Consider the following 16,140-nt stretch of genomic DNA (forward strand, 5'->3'; position numbering starts at 1 on the left):
TGCCTCCTTTTGTTTTAAGATACACTTAATATCGAATCCGCTCCAGGCTGCAGATCATTTGTTGCCGATTTGGAGACTGCGAGAGAGAACGATAATGTCCTTTTACAATGCACCCATATAAATCTTTGTCAACTGTTCTGTACAGAATCCGTTCCTGTATCGTGCTGGTTTGTAATGTTAGCTGTGGGCACCTGCCATTCAACATCTATAGATATGCAATTAATACAATGTAAGAATTAAAAAGTTCAAGGAGCCGCCGGAACTCTTGAGATAAGGGCGTGAGTCTATGTTTGGCATCGTCTGAAGCCGTTGTTCTTTCTCCCCACTAATAAGTCGAAGCTTCGACCAAATCCGCTGGAATTTAGAGACTGGCAAGCCGCTCCCACAAACACCCGCTCTTTCCGATGCAGGTTGTTGTCGAGACGCCGATGAACATAACTAACATGCACACAGAGCGAACAATGGAACTCTTAGTTCCTCGGGTTCACACGAGAAGATGCCCCTGATTTCTAGTCTTGCTCGGATACTGCAAGTCCCGGCACTTTGTTGACATGGTCTCCCTCTTTAGAAAATGGGACAAGTATTAAATACCCCACCACAGCCCCCTAGCGAAGTGAAGCCCGAAATGGCAATACTGAGGACTGGATTCAATTAAGTGTTTCTGGAATCGTCAATCCAATGATGCTGTGCCAGTAATCTTCTGGCAGGCAGTACGCATTGGAACGTTCTCCTCCAGTCGATTTGTTGGGGTTGAAAGTGCTGGGCCATTGGGTTTCTATTGGTTAGGGGGATGTCCTGACACGCAGACAGAGATCCTCCTGTACTATAAGAAGGGTGCATCACGCTTGAGATTCGACAGGAGGGGTCTGTAAAGTCTGGAGTTATCATCGCCTCTGTTTTATGCTTGCTGGGTAAAAGTCTGGGCTATTTTTCACAAGGAGTCTGCATGTCTATCATTTAGACATGCTCAGCTTTGTGGATACACGGATTTTGTTGCTGCTTGCAGTAACGACGTTCGTAACAAGAGGCCAATTTGGAGACGAATGTAAGTGCCCCTTTTAAATCTGACAATGTAATGTATATATTTGTTTGGAGGCTTCAGCCCAGTAAGATAAAGCATGCCAGATTCTTTCAGAAACCCTAAGATCAAACTAATCAAAGCGTATAGCCTTGAAACAAGAATAATAAAAAGTTTTAAATCCCGTTATAAATCCTGTAATTTGCAACGAACAATCTCTCTTGGACAAGTAACCAATACAATTGCAATGTATTCGTCAAACGCATCCGCACCTTGCTTACTTCGGACATACTTTTTTTTTCTTTTTAAAAGTTCGGAACTATATGTGTAAAATGTAGTTCGTAACGAAGTACTCAGAAGCGGGTGAGATAGATTTTGGAAATCCATTGAATGAGCTTTGCGGATGGTACTTTTGCTGCTGCATTGAACCCAAGTGATTAGAAAATTATGAAGTTAACTTCAGACAGAAAAATAAGTCGGGCTTTGAAAAGGATCTGTTCTGGGCTGGGTGGAAGGGAGAAATTAAATGACAACAGATGTAAGAAATGTTTTTTCCATCACAACGTTGAGTTGGGCAGAGGGAGCGAGTAGTTTGCGGACAGCGCCACCTCGATGTAATGTGTTCCCCGTCGCGGTCGAATTTCAGAGGTTTCAGCAACGCAAAGCGGCCAAGCAGTGTTTCGCGCGGGTGGGTTTTCATTTCTTTGATTCCGCTCATATGATGTGGCTACATTGCCCCTTGGAATTATTGCAGAGCGACCTGCGATGTGTCCGGTCACGACTTTTGAATAGTTAGTTTCGAGCAGTACTTTTGTAAATCTTAAGAAGGCGTGGCCTCTGCGTGGAGGAATTAGTGACAACTGGGGCGATTGGTAGAGAGAATGAGGGAACATCTGGAGAATCTCAGATCCACTTCAACATTTCCCTAAACTGTTTAGATGCAAAACGTGTGGTGACTTTTTCTTCGATTGAATATAGTCGGCAGATAATGCCTTAATATACAAAGTATAGTACAATGGAACTAATTTTGACTGTCAACGTATACTTGTACCTTTGTACGCACCTTGGCACGATGCAAAGATCTAAAAGTCAACACTTTGGAGCCTCCTGCTGGTGGTTTGAAGTAGTTGCCTCGTTGGCCCTTGTTGAAGATGAATTTTGCAAAAGTGGTGGGAAAAAGGAATCTTCACGATTGTGAATTGGACAAATTAGCTAAGAAGATATAACATTACAATTTTTGACGTTTTCATAGGAATCATATTTTTTCTATTTTAACCAGATTGGGATACTACCCCATTTTTAAATATATTTTGTGCCACATTTTTACAATCCAAGAAATTTATTTCTATTTATTTCTAAAATTAATCTAATTGTTAAGTCCAATCTTTAATATTATTACTAGTCATAACCTTCTGGTGTGCAATGTGTCCATGCTGTTTAGTGCATCTTGAAGTGCCATTTACTTATATCAGTGCAAAGCCGATCCACATATTCAAAACCAGATTAGCAGAGTAAGCTCAGCTCATGTTCCTGTATGAGTAAATCTTTCATGAGACATCTATTTCAATGAACTTGGCACAGAAACTCTTTAAACCATTATTTGGCATAGTTGCGAGTATGTGGTTGAACAGTTAAAATCATTCCGACCACTAACCAAGTAGGTATATCCTGTTAAGCAGCAAATATTTGTCTACTGTTAAGCCTTTTTAGAATTAACTTGGTATTAGTCCATCGAAATTGTTTGTGTGTGTATATATATATACAGGTGGTTTGTGGCCTTTTGCCATTGTCGTCCTGTTGCAGGGCAGACCTAGGAATGGTGTAGGGTGAATCAAAGTGCAGGAAATTAAAGGCAAGGAGGTGTGTAAGCCTCAGCTTGGTTGACTGTGTTTGCCTGTCAGCAAACCTCCAGGCAACAGCATTGTTGAGTCAGCAAGGTCACTGCCAGAATCAGGGGGCAGAACTGCCACCCAGCAGCTCAAGTTTTGGTTCATGTTCCAAACAATACATTGATAGTCCTTCTCCCATTTATTAAATAATTAATGTCAACATTTAAGCTGACTCTAAGCTAAATGTACTTAATTGTTAAAATAATTTGCTACTCAAATTTAATTGTTTGCATTTAGTTTAAATACTACTAAATATGAACAAATCTAATTCAATGAAAATGTGGAAGATTTGGTGCCCATTTAAATGCTCTTTATGGTCTTACAATAACCATACAAGAATTAAAGTCCATTGGCTAATGTAAGTTGTTTCCTGTAATTGCAACTTTTGAAATGAATTCTGAAGAAAATGGTTGGCCTTGCTTTTCAAAAAATGAACTCAAGAAAGAGGATGGTCAGTAAAAATTAAATTTATATTGTATTTAAAAATTAACTTTATTTGGACTCATATAGTTTCAAATCAAGATATATATACACCATCTGTTAACTTGTATCAAATAATACAATCAAAAATAAATAAATATTTAATTGATTTCTCAGAACGTTCAGATAATTAGGTTGAAAATGTATTTGCTCTTTCACTAATTTGATAGTAATGATGACATCAGCTTCAGTTAAAAATGAATTTATCTTATATATGATATTGTTTATCCAAATTCATGGTTGATCCAAATCTTAGTTATAATAGAATCTAAAAGAGTATCTGTTTTACCATAGTCTGCTTTAGAGGTACTTTAGGTCCCTGCATTCAACTTTCATGAAATGAGTTCATAATAGTCAAAAGAACTAGCAAAGTTCATTTCCTTTCAACTATATTGTCTTTGATATTCTCTTGGCCCCATTGTCAGTAAGAACACTATGGTAATTAAATTTAAATACTTCCAATTTGGATGCAGATAACACAATCGTCAAGTCTTATCGACAAACTGCGTTGATATCGAAAGCACAATTAGTTATGAGAAGGATCTATGTGTGGAATTCAGTCATATCGAATAAAGTCTGTCTTCACCTGTAACAAACTTGATCTCTGAGAACTCAATGTAGGTGCCAGAAAGGAGGAAATATTTTATTCTTCTCTAAATTCACCAAAAATATATTTTTTAATAACATACAGTACTTGGGATTCCAAAAGTTGCTTCCTACAGTTGTTCCATTGTCAAGCAGTTAGTTTAGCCTTTGTCCAAATTATAGTTCAATTATTCATTATCAAATTTTGGCTAAATTCAGACATTTCCTCACCAATATAACAGTAAGAATGATTTTTTTTGTTTATTTACTGAGCTTGAAAGTTTAGCTACGTTTTTATGTATTTGAAAAGGATCACAACAAATTTCTCAAAATTTTAAATCAAGTAAATCAAGGGTGTATTTTCCATATAATCACATAGCAACATCCACTGTGTAAATTCTACTGAATAAATCAAAAGGGTTCACAACAGGTCATGAGTATTTTTTAAAATCTGGTATGTTGTGTGTACACAATGTATTATTAAGTATGCAGATTTTTAATGGAGCAAAGTCCTAATTAATGTTTTTTTTGTTCTTTTTCTTCAGACAATGGAAGTGATGTAAGTGGTGAAATGATTACATTTTAATTCTCTGAAATTCAATTATGTTTTGACAAGGTAAGGTAATTAAATTTATTTATTCTTTCTTATTGCAGGATTACCAAGATGAATTAATGGTATGTATAATGATATAATCATATTATTAATATTGTGCTCTATATATCATACCAAATGCAAACATGACTATTCTCACCTTGTTTATATCATTCACTATATATGGTCCAATCAAGCTAACTCCATACCTTCCCCCACTTAAACATAATTCCACACATCAGTTCCAGTTTGTTTTCGTAAGATTATGGTTACTGTCAAGTCAATTTCTTGGAAGTTCAAAGGAGTATCTCCATTATTTGCGATCAGGTGCACTGTGTACTTTTGTCTGCTAAGGACTACTATGCTCCTTTAGAGACCTTTAAGTGTTTTATTTTAAAACTCATCCTTTTAATGGAAAGCATATGTTGATCCATGAGAAATGATTGACGCTTGTCTTGTCACAATAGTGAATCGTATCAATTTCATGCATTTCATTGAAGTCAGATAAATAATAAGCCACAGATTCCTATGCTCTGCCATCTATATAGTGTGTTTTGCCAGTTTGTTATAAACAAAAAAGCAGAAAAAAGTAAGTTAAAAAGACTAAATAACAAGAATAAGCTGTTTTCCCCTTAGAACATACCTAGTACACTATTTGAGGGTTTGCTCATAGTGTCAAAAGCACTGGAATTCCCTCCAGTAATTACAGCAATGTAAAACATGAATCTCCATGTTTTCCGTTGTCTGTTTTTGCTTCTGCCTCCTTCATGTGACTCTCCTCTCTCACGTATCTTCTCTGGCCTGGATTGCAAGACTGTCTGCATTATAGCCTTGTGGATGGTGTCTTCCAGAGACAGGAGACCCATTGGATGAGATCATTTTGTTTTCCTATTTCTGTAAAACAAAAGTCCTCATACAGGGATAGGCCTCTGCCTTTTCTGACATACACTGAATCATACCTTATGGATTTATGTTCTGGTACAAGAACAGACTCTGGTATTGAACCTCCTCAGTCAAGTATTTGCTGGGCAATTAAGAAGTGATGGTGTAATGAATTACAGTATATTATCACACTTACCCAGTTTGTTCTATTACTTATCCTAATATTTGGGAAGTTTTATTTTTTGCTGCTAATCACATTATTTCTTCACAATGTAAGTTAGAGACAATGAACAATACGGGACATCAGAAACAATTTGTTAGTCTATTTATGCTCCTTTAGATCTCTTTATTTTAAACACACTATTTCTATTTTATGTGAAACAATAAACATTGCAAAAAATGCCTGTGAATGCCTTTCAACATGTCTGTATGCACCTGTTTCAATGTAAAATAATTATCTACTTTTGACTTCACAGTTAGTTTACATTAATATTCTTTCTCTGAGCTTCTCTGAGGATAGCCTTTGTAAAATTCTTCAGCTTCTCATGCTCGTTAAGACACTGTAATAACACTGCTATCTCTGATCCAGTGAATGGCCCAAACCTCAATCCACTGACTTGATAGTATGATTTACACTGACATTTCAGTGCATTTCAAGGGAGTATTGAACTGTCAGAAGAGTTTAAGTTTGAATTATCATAAACTGAGACCCATCTACCCTCATATAAATGTAAAAGATCCAATTTTATTATTCAGATATGTTCAGAGAAGTTTCTCAATTGTCCTGCTCTCAACAAGCAGCACCAAAACTAAGGTGGAGAATCTTTTTATCATAGTTGTTTACAAAACCCATCTCGGAACAAAATAACTGCTTGTTTCCTGATATGGAAACCATTTATATAGTGCCTTTCGTGTTCTTTTCAGGCTGTACAAATTTACTTCAGAAGTTGAAATGCTTGACTTATATATATTGACTGATAGATAGGTTTTGGTCAGGTAAGAACAAGATTAGGTTTCCCATGATTCTTGGAAAATGTGGTATGACATCTTATAAACCTGCCTAAGAAACTGGATGGGCCTTGACTTAACATCTTGCCTGAATTTCTGACAGTTCCAGTTGAGACTGGTGTGTTGAAACCAGAACTTGCTGACTCAGAGATGAGAGAGCTACTTACTGAGCCTTCTAAAGTCCACATGTGACTGTAAAGAGTTCTAGGATATCCTGCAGATTTGAAAAAAATGTTATATAAGTGCTGGTTTTACATTCTACCTTTCTCATTCAGAATGTTGATTTAGTAAACATATGAACAGCAGAACTGTAATAAATCAAAGTGGTAATTATGTGAATGAATAACATTCCAGAACAGTATGAATTATGCTGCAATTTTATATGCTTAACCTGATCCAAACGTTTTCTTCTTTAGGGACCACAAGGACCCCCTGGCAACCAAGGTCCATCTGGAGACAGGGTATGTTTATATTCTGATCAGTTTTATTTTCTTCATTTTTTTTGTAATTAAACTTAATTGAACTTGGTTTTGAGTAAACCTTTCTGCTGTAGAACATTATTTGACTCTTCTTCATTTAGTTAACATTTGGCATCCATTCAACACCATGTTGTGTACCATGTTAATGAAATTATTTATCCTCAACACTCATGTTGTATTTATTAGGCCTCCCAGTGAATAATCACAGTCTACACTTTGTCTATCATAGGGTCCACGAGGACCAGACGGTAATGATGGACTCCCAGGCAAGCCGGGCCTTCCTGGACCACCTGGACCGCCTGGCTTAGTAAGTTACTACTGATTAAATTCAATATGGTGATGATTTTGAATTACAATCGATTGTTGGGCAATTCAGTAAGCTGAAGTTATATATGGAATCAAGTAATGCCAAGCAATTTCTACTACCTTATTACTGAAAAGGGTCAACAAAGTGAGCTAAATACTTCACTTTTGTTTTCTCTGTACATTGTAATGGTATAAATCAAGAGTTATCAAAAGAAATGAAGTGTGTTTATTATTGTCCAAGCCATATTCAGAGATCAATCCTCCCAAGTTATGGGGTAAATTATAGGGTAAAAAGTCTCCTAAACCATTTACAATATTGGGCATTTGTGCATTGTACTGTACTTTCAAAATCCCATTTCACTGAACTGAATGGAGACAAAGTTTGGAAGTGGAGTGCAATGTTTGATGCTACTATATTGAGCATTTAGAGCTAGTGACTGAGGACAAATTCCTCCCTTAGCCAATGACTGGTGGAAAGTAGAACTATCCCAGCCAAGCCACACCTTGTCATTGCCTGAAATAGAGAAGGCATGGAATACAGGAGTTGAGACATTACATTGCAACTTCATGAAACACTGGTTAGGCTGCACCTGGAGTATTGCAAAATATACAAAATGCTGGAGGAACACAGCAAGCCAGGCAGCACCCATGGAAAGAGATGCTTCAGATCAAGACCCATCATCAGGACCTGATGAAAGGTCTCAGCGTGATACTTTCCTTTCGATAGATACCGCCCGACCCATTGACTTCCTCCAGCATTACTCTGTATGCGTAACTCTGGATTTCCAGCATCTGCAGAGTCTCTTGTGTTTATGACTTGAAACATTGTGTTGCATTCTGATAAGCCCAGTGCAGTTAGATACGATTGCACTTGAAAGGGGGCAGAGGAGATTCACCAGGATGTTACCTGGTTGGAGGCCATTAGTTATCGGAGAGATTGGGTAGGCCTGCATCCCTGGAGTGAAGGAGACTGCGGGTGACCTGATAGAGTATATAAGATTATAAAAGACATTGATAGGGTAATTTATCGAATTTTTTTCCTACGTTAGGGTTATCAGAAACCTGAGGCCATAAGTTTAAGGTAAGAGTGTAGAGGTTTAAGGGATGTGAAGGGTATTCATTTAACACAGGGTGGTTGATATCTGGAACTCAATACTAGAGGAGGTGGTAGAATCAGATGCAATTGCTTCATTTAAAAAAACACATTCAGACAAGGTATAGAAGGATCAGGTCTAAAGCCGCCAAATAGGTTTACTATAAATGCGCAAAAGGGTCAGCATAGATGCAATGGCCTAAAGAGCCCGTTTCTGTGCTGAACAACTCTATATGTCCATGAAAGGAAATTACATACTGTATGTCTCCAGATATTCAATGCAGAGATGGGAATTGATCACACTGATTCCATCCTATTGTACGTTAGTTCTTTACCAAGCAAGCAATTAATTTTTGGCTCCACCAATTTAAACCTAAGGATGAATGTTTAGTTAACTACATTTTTTTATTTTGTTTGATAGTTATTGATTATCTTGAAATTGACCCTCATGAAAACAAGAAGAGATTATTTCTCTCTTTAACTAATACCCTGCCCCCTATTCTATACCTTCAAGAATCTGGTTAGTGGGAATGTTAGTTTTGCTTTGTATGTAAGAATATTTTATATTTATATTTTAACTGTTAATTCTAAATGTATATGTCTATATGTGCATGTGTTTGAAGCATTCTGCAACAATGTAGCTACTATGTTCTTAAGATGGCACATATTCCTGAGACTTAAACTCATAATATTGAGGCTTTCAGGTAGTAACATATTTCTGTTTTCTTTTCAGAGCTTTGCTGCTCAATATAAGCGTGATGACCAAACCCCAGGAATAATGGTACGCACTTACAACCTCTTCTATAATCAGTATAAAAAACTTTATGCCAACTTTGAAGATCCAATTCTCCCAGCAGAGAAGCACAATGACATAAAATGTGAGGCCCAGAAAAAAGACCCAAGTTCATTGTTATGATTATTCAAATCAAAGGTCCTGTAGGTGTGGTTACCCTGATAGATTGTGATCTTGTAGATCAAGCCTTCACATCACTCAGTTTCTGCATGTGTTCACTTTAATGTCCTGAAATGAATATTGTTTTAAGGCTTTCTTGCTAAAAGTGAAATCATTCATAGCTTTTCAGCAGAAACAAAGCTCCCAGAGAATTAACTATTGTAAGAAATGTTTACAATACAACTTGAATCGGTGAACTGCCAGACTATACCAGAGCATGTGATTTTAAAGCTCTAAAGCTATTCCCGTACCTTATTATTTTAGAAGTGATAAATAACCCATGTGTTATACAGAAACATTATTGCTGCTGTAGCAGATGTTCCACGTAGTCAAGTCACTTTAAAATAGCGTCCTAAAAATGACTATATTGAGAACATATTCAGTATTCCCCAGCTATGTAGGTTCAAGACTTACAGAAATGTCCTTCAATTTACATAAAATCCTTGTTTTGTCACTGTGTTATCCTTGGACGCATTTCTGCTGATTAGTTCTCCATATATTCTAACTCTCACTCAATGTAACCAGTTCAGTGAAATAGATTACAGTCACCTCAAAGATTAACAACCCATGTAAAGAAGAATTCTGAAACATGAACCAGACTGGATGCTGATTCAATGTGGTACTTGAGCAAGCAAATGCAAGTAGAATCCAAAATGCATCCTTGTGCTGACTCTGTCCAAGTATTAATAATCTTTCCCATTAGTCCATATCCTATCAGTCCCTTTCCAAATAAACGTTAAGCAATAATGTCCAATAAAAGTTGCCCAATAGAATGCTTAATTTTCATAGTATGGTTAGTTGGCTGGCTGGTGGCATAATGGCATCAGCACCAGACTCCAGAGTGAAGGCTTCCGAGTTCGAATCCAAGTTGGGCCACCCCCTGAGCACGCTTTCCATCTGTGCCGGGTTGAGCGTTGAGCTAGCCACTCGGCCTCGTAAAAAACACAAGGGTTGAGTCTGGAACATTCATATCGTGACCTGGTTAATCCGAAAAGGAGACCAATCCTGACACTACGTGCCAGACAAGAATGGCTGACTGTCTGGTGCGACACACAAAAAAAAGTATGGCTAGTAGAATGCATAATTTAAATTAAATTTATAATTCAAACGCAACTAAAAATATGACTAACAATGAAAGTCTCATGTGTAACCTCTCTATTACCAGAAAATCTGATTCTATTTTCATTGAGACTCATTGGAACAACGGAAGAAATTTTGGTCACTCTAACTTCACAGCAAATTGTTTTGCTCTGTTTTAAGCCTCCTCAACATATATTTGTTATGGAAAACATAGCTTGGCAGGTAGCTTTCCCCTCAGAGGATTTGAGCTGCACTTGCAGGACTTCCTCAAAGTATCTAACCTCACCCTTCATGCAGTTCTCAGGAGTGTGTTAGAGATGCTGTGCATCTGGTGGGACCCAGCTATCAGTTTCCTTCTCTCAGGGCAAAAGTTCTAGGTATTGTTTATCTTGAACAGAGAGCTCTATCAATGTTCTGGCTGGTCTTTCCTTCAACCTACAATATCAAAAACAATTAACTGGTCCAAAAGCAAATATTGCAAACACTGGAAAGCAAATTTTTTTTTAAATCCTAAAATACTCAGCAGATCATACAGCAGCTCTCAAGAAAGAGACAGAGTTAACATTTCAGGTCAGGATCTCTCATCAGAACTCAAGAACTTCTCAAACTCTGTTTCTTTCTCTGCCAGGCAAACTGAGCATTTCCAGAATGTTCTGTTTTATTACAGATTAACTAGTCATTCATTCTATTGCATTACTTGGGGAAGATAATTGGGTGCAATTCTTATCAATGTAAAAATCTTGCTGATCTCCAATTTCTGGCAAGGTTTGAACTTGTGAAACATGATAAAGTCCCTGAATTAAATAAAACATTTATATTTATCTTTAGTTGTGAGAAAATACAATGTGCAAACATTGATTATGTTGAATGAAATATTACCAGTTAAGGTTCTTTCATTAACTTTTATTTGTCAGCTTATAATCATTAGTGATTTACTGTTTGATGGCTGAGATTTTAAATAGGGGCCACCTGCTTTTAAGTGCTAAACCTATAGACAGATAAAAAGGTAACACCATACTATCTATTATTTCAATAATCACTCTAGCCTTCTCTGCAGAATTGTCCTTCTCTACAGTGTTTATTTAATTAAATATGCACTTTTAATCATGATTATGTATTGTGTACTAATATAGGCATATTGTATATTTTTCAGGGCCCAATGGGAATGAAAGGCCCACAGGGAGCCCCTGGAGCTCCTGTAAGTGTAACATACTGTTGGTATTTTAATCTTTATCAATTTATAGCTGAAACTATGCAACACCTTGTACTACCTCCTTTTGACTTTTTCATGTTTAAAGTTACTTTTGAATAGTTCATGCTAGAAGAGTTATAATCAAAAACGTGCCTTCTCTTGCAGGGTTCCCCTGGCTCTCCAGGTTCATGCTAGAACAGTTCATGCTAGAACATGCTAGAACATGCTAGAAGAGTTATAATCAAAAACGTGCCTTCTCTTGCAGGGTTCCCCTGGCTCTCCAGGTTCATGCTAGAACAGTTATAATCAAAAACGTGCCTTCTCTTGCAGGGTTCCCCTGGCTCTCCAGGTCTTCCAGGCATTCCAGGTGAAGCCGGTTCTTCTGTAAGTGCACTTCAAAGCCAAATTTTTCTTTAGTCTAAATTAAGTAATGGATCCTTTATTTAGTATTAATTTTGATTGTCTTTATTCTCTAGGGTCCATCTGGCCCTCGTGGTCCTCAAGGTGTAGCTGGCAAGCCTGGTGAAGATGTAAGTATTCATCATGAATGCAGAAAATGTGAATCATGATATCATCCTTAAAGTGATCACTTCTCAACTGCAAACATTTGGCTGATATGATAAGGAAAAGAAACAGGAGAAGACAATGTAACCTGTTGACCCTTCATAGATAGCCATCTCAGTTTTGTATTAGGGATTCTGCTGAAAATTTTAATAGTCATGACTGATCTGACCTTTGTATTGTTCCCACTTTCCTCTCTATTCCTCATAACGTTTGGTTCTCTTGTGACCAACAATTTGTCTGTCTCAGCCAGGAACTCAACATCCAGAGCTCCCTTGGGTGGAGAATTCTAAAGATTCACACCCCATTAGTGAAGTAGTTCTGCTTCATCTCGTTTAAGTGGTTGTCTCCTAATTCCGAAACCACAAACCCTTGATCTAGTTTCCTCCTTAAGGATCCTTAGCAACCACCCAGTTAAGTCCTCTCAGATCCCTTATTTTCCAATTATATCACCTCTCATTTGTCTAAATGCCAATGAGACACAACCTGCTCAACTTTCCTTTCTGAAACACCTTTTTCATGTTTACCTTTAACTGCAAACTTGGAATGTCCTGCAGTCTTACCTTGTCTGAAACATTTCAGAATCTCTGGTCCAAAACTGAGGTCACTACTGTGAAAGGGGAAAATATTTTTAAATACTGTGTATGTAGTCTTAGATTGATATTGTGTGGAACTAAGTTAGAATTACCTAGTTTTTATTGCCTTGGTGTTGTAGCTTTTCACTTAAGAAAAATGTTCACGGATTTTAGGGGTCAAAATGACATTAAGATGGAGTAACAATATTGTCAACACAAAGATAATATTGCACCTATGAGATTAAAGTCCTTTTCAGCAAGCATCTGATTTTGTAATATGATAGAATATTGACACAAAAGCCACTGGAAGAATTCAGCGTGAAGGGTCTTATCTCAAAATGTCAACTATCAGTATCCCTCTACAGATGCTATCTGATCTGCTGAGTTAGTCCAGTGCTTTTTGTAAAGAACAGAAGCAGCTGTAGGCCATTTATGTCCTCTTCCTTGATCTGCTGCTCAACAAAATCATACCAGATTTTTCACTTCAGTGCTCCACAGTCCTATCCTTTCTGAAACAATTGTCTACATACTTTAAAAGTGCTAGTGTTTTTTTAAATTACGGTTAATTACGTTAAAATTCTTCATGGATTGCATATGCCAAGCCATGTGCATTCTTTATTTGACTCCTGTGCATTTAAAAAATAGTAATGTAAATATGCAACTGTGCACTAAAAAACAATAACACATTACCAGAATAGTATGCCCTTCTAAAATGCACACAATTAAGAATCTGTTTCAATTAGAATATCTTCCATTTATTGTCTAGTTGTGTATTAGATTCCTACTAGAGAACTTTCATTAGTAGAAGGTTAAATATCCAGCATCTCCTTTACAGTGCAAAACTTTCCAGCCCTGGGAGTCAAGTCGGGCCTTGGTGCAGTGGGTATCCCTCGAAGCAGAGTAGTCCATAAGCAGTGACCAGGCCTCAGCTGATAGATCTGAGACTCGGCCCCAGAGTACCTGAATGTGCTTTCAAAATTCTTTCCTGCTACTTTTAAACATTGGCTAATCAAAACTATTTATAACCAGGGAACCAGAGTATATTTAAATAAGTTTTTAAAAATTATTATTATTAAAATGAAAAAAATGTATTTTGAATTCCTTTAAAGTAATATAAATTAATTAAAATGTTGATAGTAAGTGCAATAAAAATAATCAAATTATTTGCACTTGCTATCCAGGTCAGTGACCTCAGTTAAATTAATGAAGTTGTGCCACACATGCTAGACATGGCTGGATTAAAGTTTGTAAATGGCTCCTCAGCTGGGCACAGCTAATTCCATCCTGGAATTGTTGTTGAGTGCAGAGTTGGATTAGAAGCTCATATGAACCGGTCTCTGACCTTCAGCCTCCTTCCTGAACTATGTACTCCAAAGTCCAAACAAGGAAATTGGGAATGTATGAGAATCAAAGTTTCCCATTAAACTATTAGAGAAGCAGAGTCATCCTCTCAATGAGGGAGCTAACGTTAGTTCTTCTCCATGTCTCTGCAAATAGGCATGGATGGTAGCAGAGGTGTCTGTGAAGCTGTTCTGAATCCATCTGCCAGGCAATAGTTCTAATGTTTCCTATTACATTATAACAGTTTATTGTAAAATGCTTCTTTCAGTGGCATTGTACTAATACCGAGATATCATCTTTCTTTGCAGGGTGGAAATGGCAAGCCTGGCAAACCAGGTGATCGTGGTAATATTGGATCTCAGGTAAGTCATACTACTGCATGAAGTTTATCACTATTGGCTATGAAGACACGGGGCCATCAATCGAGTGCAATTATTTACCTTTTGCTTTCCTTAATAGAAAGCCATTACAATGTCTTTTCACATTGATAATTTTGTTGTATTCCCTTTCAGGGAGCTCGTGGCTTCCCAGGAACTCCTGGTCTTCCTGGCAGAAAAGGACACCGCGTAAGTTGAATATTATCTTTTTCATATTCTTTATTGCAGTAAGTAATTAGCATCATTCTGAGTAACTGACATTCATTTTATAATACTTTTCATTGGCATACAGGGTTTCAATGGTTTGGATGGAGTTAAGGGAGAGCCAGGAGCTATGGGTTTAAAGGTAAGCCCTTAGCAATGATCACAGTTAAGTCAGTTGAAACTAATATTCTTTTCCTACTAGGAATATTAGTTTTTACCTCACGTCTTCCCTGAGCTTTCCATTACATTTCTGACATTTGTCTCTGGTCCATTTTCTTCAGTCATACATTAAATAATGAAAACTAATTATGGATTCTTGATAACATATATACTGCTAACAAATTTGGGCCTGTTTTGAAATTTTATGCACAATGGGTATACAGGAGAAGCTGTTCATCAATAAAATTCATGGAAAAATCAAAATATAGCACCAAAAGTTCTGTTGCTTGCATACATGCCTTAATTATGCAGTGATTTGTGAAATGTATGTACAAACCAGATGTAAAATGTGACCATTTTATGAGTCATGATTCACTCTGTCAATGAAAACTCAATTAGGCTTCATAGTCATATGTGACCTAGTACTGAAATTAGTAGCAGATTTATAATTTTAGGTCCAATAATTGTTTCTATGACAGAATACAACCCATTTATACAAATTATCTGTTAGCTGCTTCATCATACCGTCTAGGAAAGGTAAGTTGCCTTGCGATTTTTGAAGTTGCACTGAATAGTTAAACGTAAGAACTTTCTCAAAACTAATGAACATGAGAAAACAACAGATGCTGGAAATCCAAAACAACACTAACAAAATGCTGGAGGAGCTCAGCAGGCCAGGCAGCATCGATGGTAAAGAGTAAACACTGGGCATTTTGGGCTGAGTCCTGATGGAGGCCTTCTGAGTTCCTCCAACATTTTGTATGTGTTGCCTTGTCAAAATTAGCCCCAGCATATCTTAAATAAATATTGAAGTTCATCATAAACCACTAAGACAGAGCTAGGGCTTCCCAAACTTTTTTATTCAACAGACCAATGCCATAAAGTAAGGGGTCCATGAATTCCAGGTTGGGAACTATTGCACTAAAACAACTTCTCAAGCAGACATGTCAGATATTGGTTCTGAGTACAAATGAAACGGTTTACATTTTTTAATTTAACCATTTCAGTTTTATAGACACAACTGTATCTCACAAGAAAAAAACTTGCATTTTCTATTGTAAACATATGAAGGATAAATAATGTAGCTCCATTGAAAAGTCCAAAGACAACACAACTTTATCAAAGATAGTGGCAGATCATATTTCCTAATATCAACCACACAAAAATCTCTACATCCACTTAAATCTCTTTGGTAAAAACAGATCTATTTCTCTTCCCCATCTTCCACCACATCCACAGTTCCCTACTGTCCTTCCACTCTAAGAGAGGGCTGTCAAGACCTTCTGTCAAGTTTCCAGTCTCTTTCTCTAATGACTATTCAGTATGAATGAATTGAGAAATTAACTTCTAACAATGATTAGAACATA

At 37.0% G+C, this 16,140-nt stretch overlaps 1 protein-coding gene across 2 annotated transcripts in view; it reads left to right on the forward strand.

Annotated features, from left to right (window-relative positions):
* The first annotated feature begins 843 nt into the window (after positions 1 to 843).
* The window catches only part of col1a2 (collagen, type I, alpha 2), a 48,972-nt gene continuing 33,675 nt past the window's right edge, over positions 844 to 16,140 (forward strand). For both annotated transcript variants that reach the window (XM_059972561.1, XM_059972560.1), the window contains exons 1-12: positions 844 to 1,045; positions 4,518 to 4,531; positions 4,627 to 4,647; positions 6,871 to 6,915; positions 7,163 to 7,240; positions 9,066 to 9,113; positions 11,518 to 11,562; positions 11,887 to 11,940; positions 12,033 to 12,086; positions 14,342 to 14,395; positions 14,546 to 14,599; positions 14,703 to 14,756. In XM_059972561.1, coding sequence (XP_059828544.1) covers positions 964 to 1,045; positions 4,518 to 4,531; positions 4,627 to 4,647; positions 6,871 to 6,915; positions 7,163 to 7,240; positions 9,066 to 9,113; positions 11,518 to 11,562; positions 11,887 to 11,940; positions 12,033 to 12,086; positions 14,342 to 14,395; positions 14,546 to 14,599; positions 14,703 to 14,756 — 603 coding nt within the window. In that variant the 5' untranslated portion in view covers positions 844 to 963. The remainder of the gene's footprint in view (positions 1,046 to 4,517; positions 4,532 to 4,626; positions 4,648 to 6,870; positions 6,916 to 7,162; positions 7,241 to 9,065; positions 9,114 to 11,517; positions 11,563 to 11,886; positions 11,941 to 12,032; positions 12,087 to 14,341; positions 14,396 to 14,545; positions 14,600 to 14,702; positions 14,757 to 16,140) is intronic.

Source organism: Hypanus sabinus, chromosome 6, assembly GCF_030144855.1.
Source record: "Hypanus sabinus isolate sHypSab1 chromosome 6, sHypSab1.hap1, whole genome shotgun sequence".
Lineage (NCBI taxonomy): Eukaryota > Metazoa > Chordata > Chondrichthyes > Myliobatiformes > Dasyatidae > Hypanus > Hypanus sabinus.